We start from the raw sequence: 21,401 nt of genomic DNA on the forward strand, positions 1-21,401 counted from the left end.
GCAAACCTGTCATCTTCAAATGCTATCACACAGCAAAAAAAATAAAAATGGAAAAGTAAAAAAAATATAAATTAAAACAATAGTAAAGAAAAAATAAAAAAAAAGAATTAAAACCCTGCCGTCCGTCCATCAGGTTGCCATTCTCCATTTGGGGGGGGGAGAGGCATTGAGGAACCCGGCCTTACGGCAACAGAGAGAGTAGATCCGGCCCTGGCCTTAGCTCAGCAATTAAATAAGTTTATGGATGGATATTTGATCAGAAGCTGGATACCACCATGGAGAGGTTTGTGGTGAGATGATGGTCAGTGACATGGGTGGCTTTGATCTAGGTGGCAGATATTGACAGCTGTAGGGGGCTGAGATGGGTCTGTCTCCAGGATGGTAAGGATGATGATGATAAGGTGGGCACAGGCCACAGAATCAGTTAGCTCCTCTGTGTTTATACAGTTGTAATCTTGAGGCGTCTCATCTCTATGAGCACATGGTAATTACATGGCTCATAATAGTCAGTGTCAACACTAATAATATTTAATCCGGATTTGGTAATATAATAACTGAGGATGTCCACTCTGCCTTACCTCCTTGATGTTTCCTCAGGACCTTGGCGAACACTCCGATTTCTCCGCTCGCTTGAAGTTGCATCGAGGAAAGACGGGGAGTTTGTGAAGCCTTTCCTACAATAAAAGCGGTGCAAGAACTGGTTTAAACATCGACAGGAACTGAGTGTATGACATATAAGCATAACAAGAGATATTATTGACTATATATCTGTGATACCTTAGAAATTGTTTCTTCATCTGTAATCTTCTATATACTATTGATCAGGCCTGGACACCAAACTGGCCAGTCTAGTGATATGGAGGAGGCCTGGCATGTCTGATAGCCCAGGGCAGCTCACTTGTCCTGTTAAACTGCAATCAGCCCTTTCCAATAACACCAATCCCATTGATTCCATTGCACATGGTCCCATGTTGGATCAACAACAAGATCAGTAAAAAATCAAAGTCCAAAACTAACATTTTCAGTGCCTAAAGCTGGCCACACCCCTTACAATTATCTGCAGATTTTCTGTGGTCAGATGGAAAAGGTGCAACAGATTCCTCCATCTACACTTAACTGTGTGGATGGAGTAATCTCCACCTGGGCCAATCTGTTGCACATTTTTCCAGCTGACCACAGAAAATCGGCAGATAATCTATAGGTGTATTGGCACCTTAAAGCAAAACTCCTGACTCAAAAAAACCCTTTAGAACAGTTTAATATTCCTTAAATATCATAAAATCTTTCTTTTTATTACTTTTCCCTAATCTCTTGTACACAAAAGATCATTGGGGAAGGTGTTTAGGTATTCTTAGTTAGAAAAGATGGGGCATTGAGGAATGGGGGTTTAAAACAATGAAAGATACACACAATATATGTGTTTTATCTATTTGCCTGTAGTTCAGCTGGTCATAGCCCCCAGATCTGTCCTGACCGAATTTGTACCTCCTATGCCAGGCCAGGTTAGATGATATTTTATGTGTAGCTGCTCCGGCCTGTGACCGTTGGTATCGGAATACTACCGAGCTTTCACGTGTTATCCTCACTGGTTAAAGATCAGTATTTTTGCAGAGTTGGTGGTTGCTCTGCCCTGGGCGCGAATCACAGAGATCCACCATTGCTAAGCCCCCCCAACTACGCAGACACTGGCTGGCCTTTCACCATTGATATTCACACTGATGACCAGACATCCGGATGGCAGAATACTCAGCAATCTATAAATAACTGTAATGGGAGAAATGACTGACCTGTAGCCGATGAGGCCGCTGTAAATGAGAGGGACGAGCAACATACACAGCAAAATCTGGATGAAGCCATTGTCCACTGAGAGGTTCCCCCACCAGGTCTTTGTGAGAAGCATCTGCGGGAAGACATTGGACAGTTTTTCTTTATATTGTTTCATGTGGCACAGGAGGGTAGGGTATCAGAAATCAGAGTAATGAGCAATAGAAATACTATGATCTCTGGCTACCCTAAGAGATACTATATGGCTGCCCCAAGATATCTGGGCAATTCAGAAATGGGCAAAAAATAAACCACGTAACACTAGATTAAAGGGTATGAGCACAAATGCTTGAGGTTTAACTACCAAAGTGGAGGATCTTGAAATTCTATTACTCGAGGAGGACTTCCGCTTGATGGAAGTAACAGTCAGAAACCTGGCTGGACAGCTCGCATCATTAGGCAGTTAATATACAAGAGTATCACCTATTTTGGAGGCACGGGGTCGGTAGAAGGAGAGGAGAGGTGTGCATGTATGTGAAGAGTGATCTGAAAGTGAACATGCGAGACAACCTCACTAATGACAATTGTGATGGTGTGGAGTCTTTGTGGCTGGAGCTAAATAAGAATGGGCCTACTTTAAAACGGATTGTGGGTGTATGCTATAGACCCCCCAACATAAAGGAGGGAGAGGAGACTCAGCTCCTCTCACAGATTGAAATGGCTGGGAAACAAGGAAACATTATTATAATGGAGGGCTTCAATTATCCCAACATTGATTGGACTAAAGCAGGGGTCAGCAACCTGCGGCTCCGGAGCTGCATGTGGCTCTTTCATCCCTCTGATGCGGCTCCCTTTCCAGCCTGAGGCTGTGGGGGGGTCCAGTGAGGTCCGGTCCTGGGCAACCCTCTAGTGGAATATGCAGCAGTGCAGGGTCCTGTGACTCACCTCCTCTCCCTGCTGCATCCCTAGTAACAGACAGCGGGAGAGGAGAAGTGTGTGTATGGCCGGTACCCATGTGAGGGGTCTGGGCAGCCTGGGGGGCCTCTTACATGAGTATCAGCTGTACCAGGGGCGGCATGGCAGAGGTGACAGGGGAGGGGGTGGAGGAGGCCTGGCCCCAGCAGCACTAGGTAAGAGGAGTTAGGAGGAAGTACAGTGAAAGGGACCAGCCCACCTGAGGCCCTGCAGAGCCCACCATAGATAGTCTCAGATGGGCTGTGCAGGATCTATGGTGTGCTCTGCAGGGTCACACTCAGGTGGGGTCTCAGGTAAGCCCCGAGTCCAGTGCGTTACTAAGCCCACATATACCTATATACATAGCATAAAGGTAAAAAATGATGTATGCCGTGTTATCTTCATTTTAGATGGCAAAAGGGTTTTGTGGCTCCCGGTGTTTTGTTTTCTGTGGGAAACGGGTCCAAATGGCTCTTTGAGTGTTTAAGGTTGCTGACCCCTGGACTAAAGGAACCGCACACTCAACCAAGGCTTCCCGTTTCCTGAACTTATTGAGGGACAGTTTCTTGGATCACATGGTGGAAGTCCCAGCCACGATGAATGCAATATGAGATCTAATCATTTCAAACAATGTGGAGATAGTTGCAGTCAAAGCAACTTGGGAAAACTTGGGTGACAGTGATCATAGAGTGATTACATTTACAGAAGTGTACAACAAAGAGAGGCATGGCGGTTTGACAAGAACTCAAAACCTCAAAAAGGCAAACTTTGGTAAACTGCCAACCTTACTGCATGATACCAAATGGGACCGGTTAATTCTAACAAAGAACGCTGAGGATAGGTGAGATTGTTTTAAGGATATAGTAAACAATGGCATTAGCCAATGCATATCTTTGGGCAACAGAAATAAAAAAAACAACAGGTAAACCTGCGTGGCTGAATCTGATAGTAAACAGCATATCAATGAGAAGAGGATGGCATTTAAAAAAACATAAGATGTAAGGGACTGTTGGTTGTGTTTAGATGAAGATGAGATCTTGAGGAATGCTAAATTAATGGAGAACTATGGGGGTCAGGGCTTTTCCCCATAGTTCTCCTTAGGGTAACGGGAGGACACAAACTAGCTTCCTTCCATCACCCTAGGCTCAGTATACCGCGAGCTGTAGCTCTCTATATACTGAGACGCCACAGCTGAAGCGGATCCCGACAATTATGTCTGGATCCGCCCAGCTGCATGACTGACAGATGGCTCTGCCTATCTAGAGGAAGAGCCAGCTGTACCCGCCCCCTCCCCCGTCCGTTCCGCCAGTCAGTGCTGGCGGATGAGAGCGGGGAGGGGGGAATCCAGCCCCTCCCCTGGCAGAGAGCCGTGACAGGATCGAGAGGGGGGCGAACGCCGGTATGTGTTCGCTCACCTCCCGATCTACTGAGCCGACCTGTGACACTTTCATTGTCACAGGTCGGCTATGAACTATGAGGTGAGTGAAAAACACTCACCTCGTAGTTCTCCTTTAAGTTTTACTTGCTTAGAAGAACATTACACATATGCATACAGCATTATAAAGAAAACAGAAAGAGAAAAGAACTTCCTGTGTCTCATAGAGAAGCATGCACACAGAGACTAATATTGAACTACAGCACCATCTACAGCTCAAAAGACAAATTACAGTACATAAAAATATGCTGTTGTATTTCCGACAGGGACAACATTGGCATTCCAATATTACAAGGACATGCAATTCCCGGGCGCCGGGTGGGTAGTTGATTTCTACATTTAGCCCTGCTGTGAGCAAGCAGAGCTAAATGTACAGCGGGGAAGCCGCCACTTGTTTTGTACAAGTGGTCTCAGCGATGTTGCCGAGATCACTTGTATGCAGCCTGCATACACCGGGGTGCATTGAGGAATCTGGCATTGGGGCAACAGAGAGAGTAAATCTGGCCCTGTGGGTGGGTGCAAGAGCCAGACAGCTTTTGGCTATTTCGCTGTGAAGGTCAGTACAGAGCGAGTTCCAATATTTTTATTTCCAGAATGCCTGACCAAGAGATTGCACCATTTTTATCTGCCCCTTAGCACGTAAAACTGCTGACTAAGTCAGAAGAAAAACTAGGCAAAAGCTACTTGTTTCACTGCCTGAGTAAAAGAAACTGATTATATTTTAAAATATACTGCAGAAAAGATCATGGTGGCTGGAAACTTCTGAAGAGGGCGCTATGAGACTGGAGGTGGCTGGAGGAGACTGGAGAAGACTGAAAAGACTAGAGGGGACTTTAGGAGACTGGAAACAAGAGAAGATTGGAGGTGACTGCAGGGAGACTGGAGGGGATAAGAGGAAACTGCAGGGAACTAATTAGACTGGAGGGAACTCTAGAAGACTGGGACACTGGATGGCGTAAGAGGAAACTGGAAGTAACTGGAGGTGTCTGGAGGTTATTACTTGTGTCTGGAGAGTACTGTAAGTGACTAGAGGTGTCTCGAGGTAAAAGGTTGTGTCTGAAGGTGACAGGAAGGGACTGGAAATGACTGGAGGTTACTGGAGTAGATTTCAGGTTAATAGATTTGCATGGAGTAGACTTGAGGGGAAGGTCGGTGACTGGAGTTGACTTAAAGAGAATGGAGGGGCTGGAGGTGACTGGGGGAAAATAGAAGTAACTGAAGCTAACTGGGACCAGAGCAGACTAGAGGGGAATGCAGGTGACCGGAGGTGATTGAAGGTAAAATGTAGGGGAATGGGGGTGTGACGGACTGCACCATCACTTTGCTAGTTGGAGGGGGCTGCAGACTGGCCTCTTACCCACCGATTACTAGCAAAGTGATGGTGCAGTCCGTCACAGGGGGTAACTAGAATGGACTAGTTGGATTGGTGGGAGCTGGCTGAGACTAAAGGTGACTGGAGGGGACTCATGAGGAACGGATGTAATTAGAAAAGGGGAGGGGACTGGTTAATGCTTGGTAGGACTGAAGGTTAATTTACATACGTACGTTACAGGGAGTACTGACTTTTTCCTACATTTCAACTGTAACAGAGAAATACAGCATTTCCATGAAGACCTTGGTGCCTCATGCCTTATGGCTGGATATATAATGCAGACCTTGAGATTCACAATATGTCAGTTCAGAGTGAGGATAGGCTATACATTTCTGTATTGGGCATATTATATTAGGTCAGGCAAAAAAATACATGGCAGACAAACCTGGACACCTCCTTGTGACATGAAGGTCAAAGCTTGAGACTCCTGAGCCAGTTCCAGGGCTGTGGTCCTTCCCCATTTGGAGGTGACATGGATCAAGAGAAGTTCTGCTCGTTTATCATCACCGCGATAACATTCAGAAAACACTCCTGTTCAGGGAAAGGGATAGGAGGAATGAATGGGTAGAAGGATTGAAAGGCTTTTTTTATCATGTAGTAAGGAGATGGGGAAAACAAGTTTAAAAATAGCTCCACCTGCAGACTGGTGGCCTTCACCCGGGTCCAATTATGTCAAGGGTTCTTTTAGCCCTCCCTTTCCTCTGACAGAGGGTAGATATTGAATGCTGCAAAAGTCCCACTTCCTGTGAGCCCAAGGTGTCAAGGCTCCAACCTGCACCTTGGACTCACAGTAAGTGAGTTCAATGACCTGGGGCATCAATAAGCCCGGAAGAGGAAACTCACCACACTGGATTGAAGATTATTGGAGAAAACCCATGGTGGCTGTCTGTTGCATAGGAGCCCGTGTGGTTGTGGGTGTTGTAGGCTTGACTGATTCAGAGTAAAGTCCCGATGATATAGTGAATCTTAATTCAATTGATATCATTTGTAAAAACGCAAAAAAAACGCGTTTTGTGACTCCAAGTCACTTTTTCAGATCTATGGTGTGTGTACAAACATGTGCAGCTGGATACTATATGGCAATCTGTCACTGCCTACATAACCCACAACCACACGGGCGCCTCTGCGACAGACAACCACCACAGTTTTTTCCCACCTCCTGTTCCCTATTGGATTTGAAGCTGCAGTGAACAGGGCACTCATACCTCCCGTTCCCCATTAAACTGAACGCTGTAATGTTAAAATATACGTCTTACCTGCAGCTCGTTCCTCATAGATGTTTGCAAGTGCTGTCATCTCCTCCACGCTCTCAGAGTCTTCCTCCTCCTTAGAAAGAGCCTTCAGGATTTTGGTGCAGGCCAGGGCTCCGGCCACATTGTCCTGATTCTGTCAGGAGAAGGAAATGAAAGCATTAGGCCAGATCTAGAGGAAATTTTTGTTTTTTTCACTTTATTCTAATAATTGTAATATTAAATGAAATAAATGTAAATGTTTGTGGACTGATCCATCAAATAAAACATGACATTTTGTATCAGAGAACAATGAGGAACAATTGTCTTAGGCTGATACTAAAAAAAAAAGGAAAACCTGTTGATAGGCATTTATTTTTTCATGAGTTTTAAAGCCCACCATAATGAAAGTCCATTGTTATATCTCTAATTTTCTGATCACTGAGGATGGGTACACCCTGTGCTGCAGAACATCGGCAACTGGCGGGAAAAAAAGGCAAAGACTGGATGGAAGAGTATTTTTCTACCAGATTCCAGATGATGTCCGCCAACTCAGCCCGGTTTTGCACGATGCACCAGATGAGAAGATCCCTCACGGGGTGGTCCATCTGCTGGTGTTTTTTGTTTTTCTTCATAGCTCCCACTTTCCCATTCATCTGAGGATACAAAATTCATATCAGACTCATGTTTTTAACCAATGCTAACATATAATTGTCATTTTTTTCTTTGATACACCAGGTGGTCATCGCAGGTCATCAAAATTAAAGGAGATCCTACAACAGGAGGTGGTTCATATCATGACTTTTACCTATTCCATTTACTTCCATCCACATCAACGCCAACCATTCTCAAGAAGTAAGGGGTGAGATAATTAAGAAGGAGGAAAACAGAGAGAGATGGGCAAAACAGAGAAAATGTCAAGAAAGAATATACAAATTAGAGATCCTAACTCTACCGACTGAATAGTACTATCTGCACCCCCTTCCGGACTGGTGGCCTGTTTAAGAACTAAAAGCAGCAGAGAGACAGAACGTAGAGGTTTAGTAGAAGGAGTACAAAGTGACTTAAAAGGAGGAATAGTTGAGAGAGCAACATATGAGAAAAAAGCCAGAGACAGGCACCAGTCAATATAGGTATGGATGAGATATAGGTAATTAAGGTAATTTTTGTGGGTTTTTAAGGGTGCAATTGACTTTAAATGCTAATGAGCGTTTACAGAGGCTTTTATTATCCTGGGCCTGTCAAAACCAGCCACTGAATTGCTTGGGGTTTTTTTTACCTTTTTTTTACATAAAGCACAGACAGCCAAAAATAGTCAAATAAAAAATATTTAAGCAACAGTATAAATATAACAAATAAAATGCACATGTATGGATGTAGTGTGTCCCTAAATTCTTTTTGTAATCTGGTTGTGAGATGTTGGTCAGCTTAGAAGTGTGCTGGCTTGTGCTCTCTAAGTATGGAGTCATTAGATCAGTCACATCGGCCATCGGCAGTGATTTCAGCCAAGAGTGTAGATTTGTTCAAGAAACGTTTGGACAATTTCTTGAGGGACCATAAAATCCAGGGATACCAGTATCCCTAAGAATGAGATGATGCGTGGACCTATATGGGTTGGACTTGATGGACGTATGTCTTTATTCAACCCCAAATACTATGTAACATGCTGTATTGAGCTTGTCCCAGCACGGTGTTCCAGAGATAACCATGTTAGATTACATGTTAAAGATGTGCTTGCTGTGCATGCTGGGAGCGTTAAATTTCGGAGGCACTTCCTGGCGCATGGGTCTTGCCTCCAGGGTTTTTTTCCATGCATCTTTGACCATCTGTCTTGTCCTAAAGCCTCATGGTGTGGGAAGTTGCGGGGATCTCCCCTCCTGGGAGGTCACTGTGAAGTTACTGGCTGCCGTGGAGTGCAGTTAAACCTAGAAGGAGCAGTACTGCGGTTGTCCCCCATATGGAGGTGGTACATTTGAAAGCGCCACAGTAACCTTTCTATTGCTAACCTGGCTATTGCTCTGCCCACTGCCTTCTGTCAATCAGCAGAGCAGTGGACCTGAAAGAGAACTTTCTCTCCCAGGTCCGCTCGTCTGCGGACTGACAGAAGGCAGTGGGAGGCAGCCATTCTGATATTGGCTATTTTAAAGTGCAATAACCAATAGCAGGCTTGCTATTGCACCACCCCCTGCCTGATGTGAAGCAGACCTTAGAGAGAAAGTTCGCCCTCCCATTGCCGAGTATGGTGGATGGAGGGAGGGCCGCTCGCTTGCTCGTCCCTCCCCCCCCCTTCCGTTTCCTGCCCTGCCAGGCTGCTGCCCAGATTAAGGGTCTGGTAAGGGATTTTAGGGGGGACTGCAAGTTTTTTGGGGGTTTTTTGGTGTTAGGGTTCCCCTATAATATTCGTACCAGACTTAACAGGTCTGGTATTAATTGTCAGGGAACCGCATGCTGTTTTGTTTTTTTCATGAGGGGTCCCCTAACATCCCTCCTACCAGACCTAAACATTTACAGGGCTATTCACAAAAGGGTGAAGAGTTTGGAGAAGGCCAGAGAGGTGAACAATCTAGGCCAAAATAGCCGATTTGCATCAATTCCCCAATTCAGCTCACTTTCCAGTTCAGCTATGTTGTCCTAGATTGTTCACTTCTCCGGCCTTCTCCAAACTCTTCACCATTTTATGAATAGCCCTGTAAATGTCACTTTTCTGCAAAAAAATGTCATCGTAATGATCATTTCACTCATCTGAAAGTTAACAAAATTTCAAAATCATCCGAATGCCTAAACGAATTGACTTTCAGACTCGAATCCCGAAAAACGAAATAATGAAACATCCGAAACTAGACAAAACAATTTTTTTGCCGGCTTACATTTGTAACTTGAACCTCAGTTGTCAAGTCTAAGTGCCCAGCCAGTAGAGCCCAATGAGAGAGTGACCCAGGAAGTCTGGAAGACATGCAAAAGACCAAGGACTGTGTTTAAGTACACATACAGGTATCCTGTGCTCCCTTCACCTTCCTTCTCACTATCTTTGTGCACATGGGCTATTAAATATCTTAAAACCTAAGCAAAGTGACTGGTGCCCATCATTCTCAACAATCTGAGGACAAGAACTTCACCCTGAGAGAACATTTATCACCAAGTCAGTGGGTCTGGGACATTCCTAATGACATTATTGGGTAGCTGAAGAGCCCTATTTCCTTGAGCTATATCTGCCTAGTTACCAATAGCACAACACAGAGAAAAAGGAGAGAGCCCACAAATATAAAGCTCAGTAAACATACTAAAGCACCCTAAATGGACCTTCTAAAAACATAGATACCTTATGACTACAGAACATTAGAGTTTTTCAAGCAAATTTCACCTAAGTAACTTAATTCCGAAGAAATCACTCCACTCATCCCTAAATAAAAGACCATTGTTTTCTAATCCTTATATCTCCTACAAAGCCGCCATACTATATGCTCTTCTGAGATACAGAAAGCCTTAACCTGTAACATAAGACTACCAGGTCCCAAACGTTCAGTAAATGCGCCCCAATGTCTTATTTCCTGGCAGGATCTATAAATATCATTCTGAGTCTGTGTCTGAGAATTTCAGGTTCTTCTCATTTTACAAAGGCCACATTCATCACCTTGATGTTGACTTGTGCCATACGCTTACGCTTGGCTTCCGGGTACAGGGGCTCTGTAAGGTCTCCCAAAAGCTCTTGCAGGACACGGGAGACATGATGAAGTTCTATGGAAGATACAACAACTTCCTTTGATCCCTCCACTGTGGCGTGTCTCTCAAGTTTGCTGTGAATTGAACTGGACGGATCTGTATTGTTGTACAAGTTGGTGAGAGTCTCCCAGGTGAGGTACTCCGACAGACTGACTCCACGCTCCAGGAACAGGCGCACAAATGAAGGCTTGTCTTCAATGAATGACAATGTCAGGCAGTCATACAGATCTGAGGGCTAGAAGACAAGCAAGAAGAAGCTTTACATTGGAAACATTTAGCAAACGTCAACAAGACTTCAGTAAGTCACCACAAATTCTGTTTCCGGCGTAATAAAAGTACAACTTAACCATGCTAAAATACTGTATATGTTCCTACCTTGTGGTCATATCAGAATATAATGCATGGCTGACTAGAGACAACATAGAATTTTATCATGATAATCACAATGAGGGGAAGCAATGAACGGGTCAGAAGTGACAACAAAGAGTAAGTTTGTCCAACCTTCCATGTCCAGTCTTCAGTAAAGATCTGAGTTTCTGCAATGTCTGGCCGGTTCCAGGACACGGCGAGTTTCAGCTGATGGTCCCAGTTCTCCTGGCCATTGTATTCTGCACTGTGAGAGGCTGAAAGAGAGATCTATGGTCATTATATGATGCCTTCTTACGTTCTAGGAAGACTTCCCTTAGTAGGTCGCCATAGTGTTTCTGTGCCCCTTCATGTATTTGTTGGCTTCTCCACACCCTAACCAGTAACTGGTGGGGATATATAAACTGACCACTCTCTCCTGACCTCCCCGGCAAAGGCTTCCAGGCAAAGCTACGGGTCCACCTAGGGTACTTCATGCCGGTTCTTTGGGGGACATCTGCAAACTCAACTACTTTCGAAGTAACAGCCTAAAGGCGTAACAAATACGTGATCTGTAAAAGCGAACTTGAGGATTATTTTATTATTGTTATGAAGCATGAGGTATTGGCGGAGACGTGTATATTGTACTTACAGTATCTGCCCTCACTTCAGGGGTTCCTGACAAAAAATACCACACGGTAAGGGGCACTCAGTAAAATGACAGTGACGTTTGGAAACAGTCAAAGGTGTCATTAGTAAGGCTTCTAATGTCATTAAATTGTATCTAATGCCTGTACTGTTTATATCATTGTGAGTACACATTTTATATTTAATAAATTGCATTTTTATTGGACGTTACGCACTATGTCCTTGTCCTTTTTCTCTTTCCACCTGGATTTATACTGGTACCTGTGATCTGAGGAGACCTTATCGCCTTTTCTGTGCATGGGCTTCCCTCCCCCATTAAGAAGGGAAAAAGCGCATTTGACCTAGCTCTGTAGGTCTACCTCCCCAGGTGAGCACTCACTTGTTGTCATCACTCACTGGGTGGAGGTGAAGGTCTGCCTGCATTGTGTGATTATCCTTGCCTGAGAGTTATATGCAGATTGGCTGCGAATCATCTGAAGGATTTTTTGTTTTTGTTTTGCACAATCACCATTGTTTGCTTTTGTTTTTTCCTTGAGACTTTTTATTGTCTATATTGCTTTGTTGTCTTTGTGTAGATATTTTCTATGCCTCATTTGTTTGAAGGCTCATATATGTGACTCACTTATATATGTTTCAATTTATTAGATATGTATGATTATTAGCTCGGCACAATATTGTTTTTCACAATGGTTTTTATTTACAGGGTTATTCATAAAATGGTGAGGAGTTTGGAGAAGGCAGGAGAAGGGAACAATCTAGGACAACATCGCTGAACTGGAAAGTGAGTTGAATTGGAGACTTTTTCCAAATCAGCGATGTTGTCCTAGAATGGTTACTTCTCCGGCCTTCTCCAAACTCTTCACCCTTTTGTGAATAACCCTGTAAGTTTTGAATAGAGTAAGGAATGCATTTTATTGCTGCCTGAGTTTTGTTGGATGTTCACTTTCTGTTCTGGATGTACAGCAGTAAATGAAGGGAAATCTGCAGGCACTGGAACAGGTGCCCCTCACCTCCGGTGACAACTGTTCTGGTGACAACTGTAAAATTGTGGATTTCCTATCATGTTGTGTCTTGGTGGCAAAGGTCATCAGAACAATATATTTGAGGGTTATTCTTTCCAGCAGAGACACAGAGACCGATACAGCCTGATAGGAAATCTAAACCTTCCCTATGCTATCAAAAACTAAAAGAAAAAAGTTCTGGCTAGAGATACACTTTAATGAGCAAGTATCTAGATCAGAGGTCTCAAACCTCCAGCCCTCCAGCTGTGGGGTGAAACTACAAAACCCATGATGCATCTCTCTCCGGGAGTCATGTCTGTGAGAATCTTGCAAAGCCTCATGAGATTTGTAGTTTCATCACAGCTGGAGGGCCGGAGTTTTGAGACCCCTGATCTAGATGAAAGAGGATACATCTTGCACTACGGAGCCTCAGAGAGATGTTTTGTCTGCTGGTGTCAATCTCTGACCTTTCAACAAAGCTTGCAGAATTGCCACATCCATCCCTTGATCCCCAACCTTCTCCTCCCGGAGGATGGTGAGCAGGGACCCCATGCGGACAATGTCTTGTATCTGTGGACACAGGAGAAATTTGGAGACACGTGTGAATATCTGCAATGAGGTCAAGGTTATATTTTATCCAAAGACTTTCAAAGACATTCACAACTAGTAGAGGTTCAAAACCAGAATTTAGGAAATGTACTTTTAGAAGAACTCAGAAGCAAACCAATACCAGGGTACTTCATGTGACTATACAGTGTAGAAGGCATTAGACTGTATATATTTTAGAGGTAAAGAAAAAAAGAAACAATGAGGCATTGTGTGGTCATCACTCACTTTCTTGGTCCACATGATGATTTGAGCTTCTGTGAAACTTTCATACGAGTCCGAGAAAAGATTCCGCAGTTTCTCTTTAATGAGGTTGATGGTAATTCTGGAGGAACTAAGATTTGCCACTTGTGCGATGATGTCAGCAACTCGACCAGAACCCTCCACGATGACACACGGGGTGTTGTTACACATGGAACTGTAGATGGTCTGTGTAAGAGCAATGAGAACATTGGACAGAAGAAAATGAACTATAGTCTAGAGTGGAAAATAGTTTTTGGCCCATTTAAGGCAAACGACTGTTTAAATAGAAATCTCTATGGCATTTATAGAACTTAGTCATATAAACACATTGCTTCTACACCATGTGACAAAATGTGAAAAATGAATAATAATAAGGTCCTCTCTATAAAAGACTATCAGGGTTATTCACAAAAGGGTGAAGAGTTTGGAGAAGGCAGGAGAAGTAACATTTCCTTGCTACTAAATATTCCGCGGTCACCTGTTAGCGGTATTATAACAAAGTGGAAGCAACTGGGAACAGCAACTCAGCCAGGAAGTGGTAGGCCACGTAAAATGACAGAGCGGGGTCAGCGCATGCTCATCGCACAGTGTGCAGAAGTCGCCAACTGTCTGCAGAGTCAATAGCTACAGACCTCCGGCCTTCAGATTGGCACAACAACAGTGCGTAGAGAGCTTCATGGAACGGGTTTCCATGGCCGAGCAGCTGCATCCAAGCCGCACATCACCAAGTGCAATGCAAAGCGTGGGATGCCGTGGTGTAAAGCACGCCGCCACTGGACTCTAGAGAAGTGGAGACGTGTTCTCTGGAGTGACCAATCACGCTTCTCTGTCTGGCAATCCGATGGACGTGTCTGGGTTTGGCGGTTGCCAGGAGAACGGTACTTGCCTGACTGCATTGTGCCAAGTGTAAAGTTTGGTGGAGGGGGGATTATGGGGGGGGGTTGTTTTTCAGGGGTTGGGCTTGGCCCCTTAGTTCCAGTGAAGGGAACTCTTAAGGCATCAGCACACCAAGACATTTTGTACAATTTCATGCTCCCAACTATGTGGGAACAGTTTGGGGACGGCCCCTTCCTGTTCCAACATGAGTGCGCACCAGTGCACAAAGCAAGGTCCATAAAGACACGGATGGGGGAGTTTGGGGTGGAGGAACGTGACTGGCCTGCACAGAGTCCTGACCTCAACCCGATAGAACACCTTTGGGATGAATTAGAGCGGAGACTGCGAGCCCCTCCCCCAACATCAGTACCTGACCTCACAAATGGTCCAACATTTCATTAGTCACACTCCTAAACCTTGCGGACGCCTTCCCAGAAGAGGCGGAGCTGTTATGGCGGCAAAGGGCGGAGCCAACCCAATATTGATCCCTACGGACTAAGACTGGGATGCCATTAAAGTTCATGTGCGTGTAAAGGCGTCCCAATATTTTTGGCAATAAAGTGTATATAAATAGTCCATACTTAAGCATGTCCATCAATATCTAAATTACAAATAGTCTATTTCAAGTGCTTTTGCCAATAATCCAAGATGTGCGTCCATGTAATACACCATCGTGCTCCCATCAACCTCCACACACTCACCAGATAGAATGTGACCTGATGGATGAATATACAAAGGTCAGATTGCTACTTAATGCATCAGAGGTTCTTCATGGGAAATCACATCCACCGTTATTCCTCAGAATAGTCAAATAATCCGAGGCATCTCTGTAGAATTCTCTTTCAGGAAAGCATGTAGACAACTATAACCTCTTTTCCAACCACTCCAGTGTCACCATGTATCTCGATAATCCATCATATATAAAACACAAGGGGGTACTTATAGGATAACATTTTTTACATAAGGCATGAATATAAAAAGCAAATGCACTTACAAGTCCAGAAAGTAATCCGGTTTGTCGGTCTTCACCCCACTCCCCGGAGAGAAGTGGCATCAACAAATTCCACTCAATGCGTTTCATCCTCCTCGACTTTTCAAGACACTCTTTTACCTAATAAGTACCTCCTTGTGATTTATATATAACGGAAAATTGTATACGTACCTGTCGGTAATTTTCCTTTCCTGATGCCAATACATGGCAGCATACAAATGGGTTTAGCTCCGCCCCTTGCCCGATCACAGGACCAGTTATACTATAAATAGAAAACACGCCTCCCAAGGCCACCATTCTCGTAACAAGAACTCAATGCGAAAGCCATGGGAGGGTCCCGTATGCTGCCATGCACTGGCGTCAAGAAAGGAAAATTACCGATAGGTAAGTATACAATTTTCAGTTTTCCTGACACCAACATGGCAGCATACGAATGGGACATAGCGATCACACAACCAAGGAGGGCAATGTTGAGATATTTATCTATTTACACAATTGTTCAACACATTCAGAACCAAACTTCACCATGGACAAGACTCCTGGATAGACCCTGTAACGGGACAGGAACATATACCAGGTTACTGCCTTCCAGTATAACTCTGGAGATACAACACTAAATCCGCTAGGTCACATGCATTGTGGCTGGGCAAGCAGATGGAGCTACAGATCAATCTCTGGGTTCACTCTACTGAAGAATTTCATCCTTATGGACAGATTTAGTGGTGTATCTCTAGAGTTATACTGGAAGGCTGTACAAGGTAATAACGTGGCTTTCAAAGGCACTTGGTGCTCACAAAATGGATTTATATCCCCTGAATGTTTGTGTCCCAGGAGTTCACCTTTAAGATATGGATCAATCTGGAAAGACATCATCACTCAGAGGCAACTTTCAGGTTAAGAAACATTTCTGTGATAGGCCTACCATATGGCATCTATAGACCCGTTTGGGCATTTATGAACTCACGTCCAATGTTCCGGGACCTCCTTCCAGCACCACACACACTATGGGGATTTTAATGGCTGTTCCTGAGATAAAGAAAGGAAAATACATAAGAATACATGTCAGTTTTTGCCAAGGCACAGGTCACTTCTGGACCATCCTTATGCTATTGCTCATGGACACTACTGGTGAGATATTTTGCCAAGGCACAGGTCATTTCTGGACCATCCTTATGATATCGCTCATGGACACTACTGGTGAGATATTTTGCCAAGGCACCGGTCACTTCTGGACCATCCTTAATATATCGCTCATGGACACTACTGGTGAGATATTTTGCCAAGGCACCGGTCACTTCTGGACCATCCTTAATATATCGCTCATGGACACTACTGGTGAGATATTTTGCCAAGGCACAGGTCACTTCTGGACCATCCTTATGATATCGCTCATGGACACTACTGGTGAGATATATTGCCAAGGCACAGGTCACTTCTGGACCATCCTTATTATATCACTCATGGACACTACTGGTGAGATATATTGCCAAGGCACAGGTCACTTCTGGACCATCCTTATCATATCACTCATGGACACTACTGGTGTGATATGTATGGCCAAGACACAGGTCACTTCTGGACCATCCTTATGATATCGCTCATGGACACTACTGGTGAGATATATTGCCAAGGCACAGGTCACTTCTGGACCATCCTTATGATATCGCTCATAGACACTACAGGTGAGATATATATGGCCAAGGCACAGGTCACTTCTGGACCATCCTTATGATATCGCTCATAGACACTACTGGTGAGATATATATCTTGCCAAGGCACAGGTCACTTCTGGGCCATCCTTGTGCTTTTGCTCATGGACTCTACTAGTGATATATCCTTGGCTGAGTCAGGGGAAAGACACTTTCCAAAGCACAGGTCACTTCTGGGCCATCCTTATGATATCTCTCACTACCATACAATGGTAAACTCTGCTAATGGTAGACATGAAGGAGTCTGATGAGTTTTCCCAGAAAGTACCATCCAATCTCTGTCATATCTCTTCATGTTTGAAGAGATAAATTTCTCCAGGCGAGTTCTCAGTGGTATTTCTATCCCGTAACGTCCTTGTGTCCCGTCATCTACCAGTATGAAGTGCGTGTGGTTGTTGTCCAGACAGCACAGCTTCCCCTGTGATCCTTCATCCATGGGGTACAGGGCTGGAGCTCCCCCCTACAGATAAATTCACATGGAGGAGAACATGAATGAGAAACTTTTACATCTGACATTGAGTCATGACACTATTGAAGAAATGTGAGAGCCAGTGGGCGCATAAAAATTGGCAGTTCCCACCAAACCTGTAGAACTGTGATTTATGTGGCTATACATACCAAGGTGTCTAGTAACTGTCCGTGAACGGCATCTGCTTTAAAACTTTGTGTCTACTACCGAGTCATAAAATAACAGGACCTCTAGACTACATAGGAAGATATTTTTCTATTCATCTAGTTAGTCCATCTGAGCAATAACAAGTTCTGCAACATTTGCATTCATGTTTCTGTTCCTACTACCGGGTATGTCTCAGATTATGGAACATTTTCACTTTGGTTGGTTTTCAGCAGCTCAGCTCACCCTGCTCCCACTCACAGCAGAGATGACAGCCTGTCAGTCTTCTAATCTCTCATGTAAACACAGAGCAGATATACAGAAAGAGGGGCAGAGCAGAGTGCTGAGACCTGATTTGAAATACCTCACTTTTTCGACTCCAAATTTGAAGGTGAATTGCTCCACAGTGCCTGCAGCTTCAGAGGTAAGTGGAGGGGGGCTTATTTTAAAGCTTATTTGATGCTTCTTGAGAATATACATTTTTTAACAGCCGTAGCCTGTCTTTATATTCACGTGGCGATCCTGCAAATAACACCTCCTGTCCCTTCGTGCCTACACTCATTTCTCCTACTGTATCTATGTAAGGAGCCATAGTGGTCACACAGGCTGACCTGAAAACATGTATGCCTTTATGGAAGAACTCTACTCAAGCTGTATTCTCCTCATTACAGTGGACAATTGAAGTTGCTGCAGGATATGTCAACTCCTTACCGCCTCGCTGATCAGCGATCCTCGGTTGTGGACGATGCCCCAGGTGGCAATGCCTATCAGGACAATCTCAGAGTCTGCTTCGCCTCCACTAAAATTTCGTATGGCTTCACCTACATGTTTCATGACCCCGGCATGAGACCCTCCGGTGATGATCCAGGCCCCTGTACGGAAGAAGAGTTGGAGAGATTGGATAAATGGAAAAACAGAATATCCCTAGCTCTTGGGGCACCTCACCTTCTGCAACGCCATGCCACTTTGGGCAAAAGTATATGTACACCACCCCAGATTATTACATTCAGGTGTTTCCAGTGAAGGGTACTGGTAATGCTGCAGCATACAAAGACATTTTAGACAATTGTGCTCTTGCAACCTAGTGGCAAGGAGTTTAGTGAAGAGTCTTTGCTGTCCCAGCATCAATGTGACCCTGTGAACAAATTCAGCTCCATAAAGAAATGGTTTCTTGAGTGTAACATGAAGTGGCCTGGACACACCCATAACCTAAACCCTACTGAACAGCTTTGGGATGAATTGAAACACTGATTGTGAGCCAGGTCTTATCATCCATTTTGGCTGCATGAGCTCAGATTCCCACACCACACTTAAAAATGTTGTGTAAAGCCTTACCAGAAGAGTGGGGGCTGTTATTGTGTAGCAGCAAAGGAAGGGCAGGCAGGGCCGGATTTCCCACAAGGCCAACCGAGGCCCTGCCTTAGGGCAGCAGGGAACAGAGGGGCGGCAGGGATTCCTGCGGGGTGCGGGTAGTTGTTTTGTGCATTTAGCCCGCTGTGGGCAAGCAGGGCTAAATGTACAGCGCAGCCTGCTCGTCCGTCCAACCCCAAAACTAAATTAGTAAGGGGAAAGAAAAATGAAACTGAATGTATTCACATTGAGAAAAGGTGAAGGAGTGATAATAGAATCACGTTGAATACATTTAATAAAAGCCCCGTACAAACTTCAGAGGAATGGTCACTGCAAAAGGCACAATACAAATACACAGAAGGTCGTTGAGCCAAGAAGCCACTTGGGTTCCTTAGCTCCAGGGACGTGCGGTCAGGGGAGGCAGGTGAGACAGAGCCTCACCCCTAGAATTATGGAGGAAAAAGCTGTCAGCTGCAAGTCTGAAGCTGACAGCTTTTTCTCCATTCAGATCAGCATCTAACAGGTTACACAGCAGGGAAATCCTCCCCGCTGTGTAACCTGTCATGGATGGAGCGCCTCAGCAGTGAGGAGCAAGTAAGGGACAGGGAGGCTCCTCTCTGTCTCCTCCCTTCCTCCTTTACACTAGCTTGGGGACAGGTTGGGGCGGGGCTTCGTCCTGCAGCGGGTGGGGTGGGGCTTTGCCCGGCGGGACCGGGACGTGCTGGGGGAGAGGCTGGGGAATGCCTCACCCGGAGCAAGAGGTACCGCACGTCACTGCTTAGCTCCTGTAATGCCAAATTGGACCTGGCTTTATTAGCTTGTTGTGTTCCTCTGGTTCATCTATGGGACCTTAGGATTAGTGTGTTTTCTCTTTATTCATGGATATATATGTTTCTCAATGTAACTAAATATGTTAGGAAGAAATTCATTTCCTGGGATAGAATACAAGGGGGGATGTGGCTTGGCATTGAAATGAGTGCACAAAATGTTACGATGTGTTCAATTCTGAGGCACAGTGGTCATAAATTCTGTTTTTGTTTTTTGTTTTTAATTATTATTATTTACTGTATGTAGCTAGCACAACTTTATGTTGTCTTATTGTGTCCTACAATTCAGCTCTGAATTAAGCCAGCCATTTGTTTAATCTCTGACGGAGAATTAATCTATCGAGGTGTCCTAAACAGAAAAATGTAAAGGTTTCAAACACATGCAGGAAGAAAAGAGGAAACTGGATGGATGGGACGTGGACCAGACCAGGACACACGAAGCAAAGATGGAGATGATATCTATGCTAGCCATTAAGTAACAGTTCTTCTCTGAGCCACTTTAATGCTTGCATTTCTGTGTGTACACAATATGACAGTGGCGGAACAATCGCTATGGGGCCCGGGGCACAGGGGGGCCCGGCCAGGACAAGGAAAAAAGGGGTACCCCTGATGCCGTGTGGGCCGCTATGGCATCGCAGGCTGCTGGCTGGCACTGGCGGCTGTGAGGAGGAACGCGCTGCTGTCCAGATCACTGACAACCTGTTCCTCCTCACAGCTGCTGCTGAGACTGTGACAGTCATCAGCTGCGGAGGAGGAGGCTGGGCCCGGTGTTGGCAGTGGTGGAGGCGGGGCCTGGCATCGGCAGTGCAGGAGGAGGCGGGGCCGGCCAGTGACTGACGAGGAGGCGGACGGTGGATTCGGGCTGACAGGTAAGAGGTGTGCAGGGGTGTGACCAACCCACCTGAGACCCTGCAGAGCTCACCATAGAGTGTCTATGGTGGGATCTGCAGGGTCACTCTCAGGTGGGCTATTTGGCATACCAGGTGGGCTCTACAAGGGGCATAACTTAAAATCACAGGGCCCCATACAAACTTTTGCTATGGGGCCCTGTGATTCTAGTTACAGCCCCGCTATATGAGTATGTGCACACACCTATACGTGCTTGTTGGATATCCAGTTGCAAAACTATGGCCATTACTATAGAGCCCCTTTCCCTACCCTGCTGCTTTGCCAGCCTCCTTTTCATCTAGGAAGGCTTTCCACAAGTTTTTGGAATGTGTCTGTGGAATTTTGTGCCTATTCAGTCAAAAGAGCATTTGTGAGGTCTGGTACTAATGTTGGATGAGAAGATCTGGCTCAATCAGCATTTTATTTCATCCCAAAGGAGCTCAGTAGGGTTGAGGTCAGGGCCCAGAGGAGGACACTCTATTTCCTCCACACCAAATTGGTGACACCATGCCTTTATGGAGCTGTCTTTGCTCATAGGGGACAGACCTTGAACAAAAAAAAGGGCTCTTCCCATACTGTTACCACAAAGTTGGAAGAAAACAATTGCCAAAAATGTCTTTGTATGATGGAACATTAGGGGGGGTGTAGACATACATTTGGCCATGTTGTGTATGAAAGTGGACCTAGCATGACTGAGGAGATCAGGCAAAGGAATATGACTGGAGCTCCAGGATGGCATTTTATCATGAAAGTCAGTGTTTCTAAAAAATGATACTTTTGCTGTATATTGTGACAAGTCATGAATTTATTTATATAGACTTGTAAAGTCC

At 44.9% G+C, this 21,401-nt stretch overlaps 1 protein-coding gene across 1 annotated transcript in view; it reads right to left on the bottom strand.

The window, feature by feature from the left end:
• Window positions 1–21,401, bottom strand: part of LOC108799884 (transient receptor potential cation channel subfamily M member 2-like) — an 85,797-nt gene that overhangs the window by 42,463 nt on the left and 21,933 nt on the right. The window contains exons 6-18 of the mRNA XM_018571818.1: window positions 18,218–18,378; window positions 17,188–17,353; window positions 16,149–16,225; window positions 13,303–13,503; window positions 12,936–13,038; window positions 10,976–11,097; window positions 10,386–10,709; window positions 7,282–7,410; window positions 6,782–6,911; window positions 5,911–6,056; window positions 1,788–1,900; window positions 579–674; window positions 345–471 (exon numbers count right to left, since the gene is read on the bottom strand). Of these exons, the coding sequence (XP_018427320.1) occupies window positions 345–471; window positions 579–674; window positions 1,788–1,900; window positions 5,911–6,056; window positions 6,782–6,911; window positions 7,282–7,410; window positions 10,386–10,709; window positions 10,976–11,097; window positions 12,936–13,038; window positions 13,303–13,503; window positions 16,149–16,225; window positions 17,188–17,353; window positions 18,218–18,378 (1,895 nt within the window). The remainder of the gene's footprint in view (window positions 1–344; window positions 472–578; window positions 675–1,787; window positions 1,901–5,910; window positions 6,057–6,781; window positions 6,912–7,281; window positions 7,411–10,385; window positions 10,710–10,975; window positions 11,098–12,935; window positions 13,039–13,302; window positions 13,504–16,148; window positions 16,226–17,187; window positions 17,354–18,217; window positions 18,379–21,401) is intronic.

The sequence above is a fragment of the Nanorana parkeri genome, unplaced genomic scaffold, assembly GCF_000935625.1.
Source record: "Nanorana parkeri isolate BGI_ZX_2015 unplaced genomic scaffold, ASM93562v1 scaffold1846, whole genome shotgun sequence".
Lineage (NCBI taxonomy): Eukaryota > Metazoa > Chordata > Amphibia > Anura > Dicroglossidae > Nanorana > Nanorana parkeri.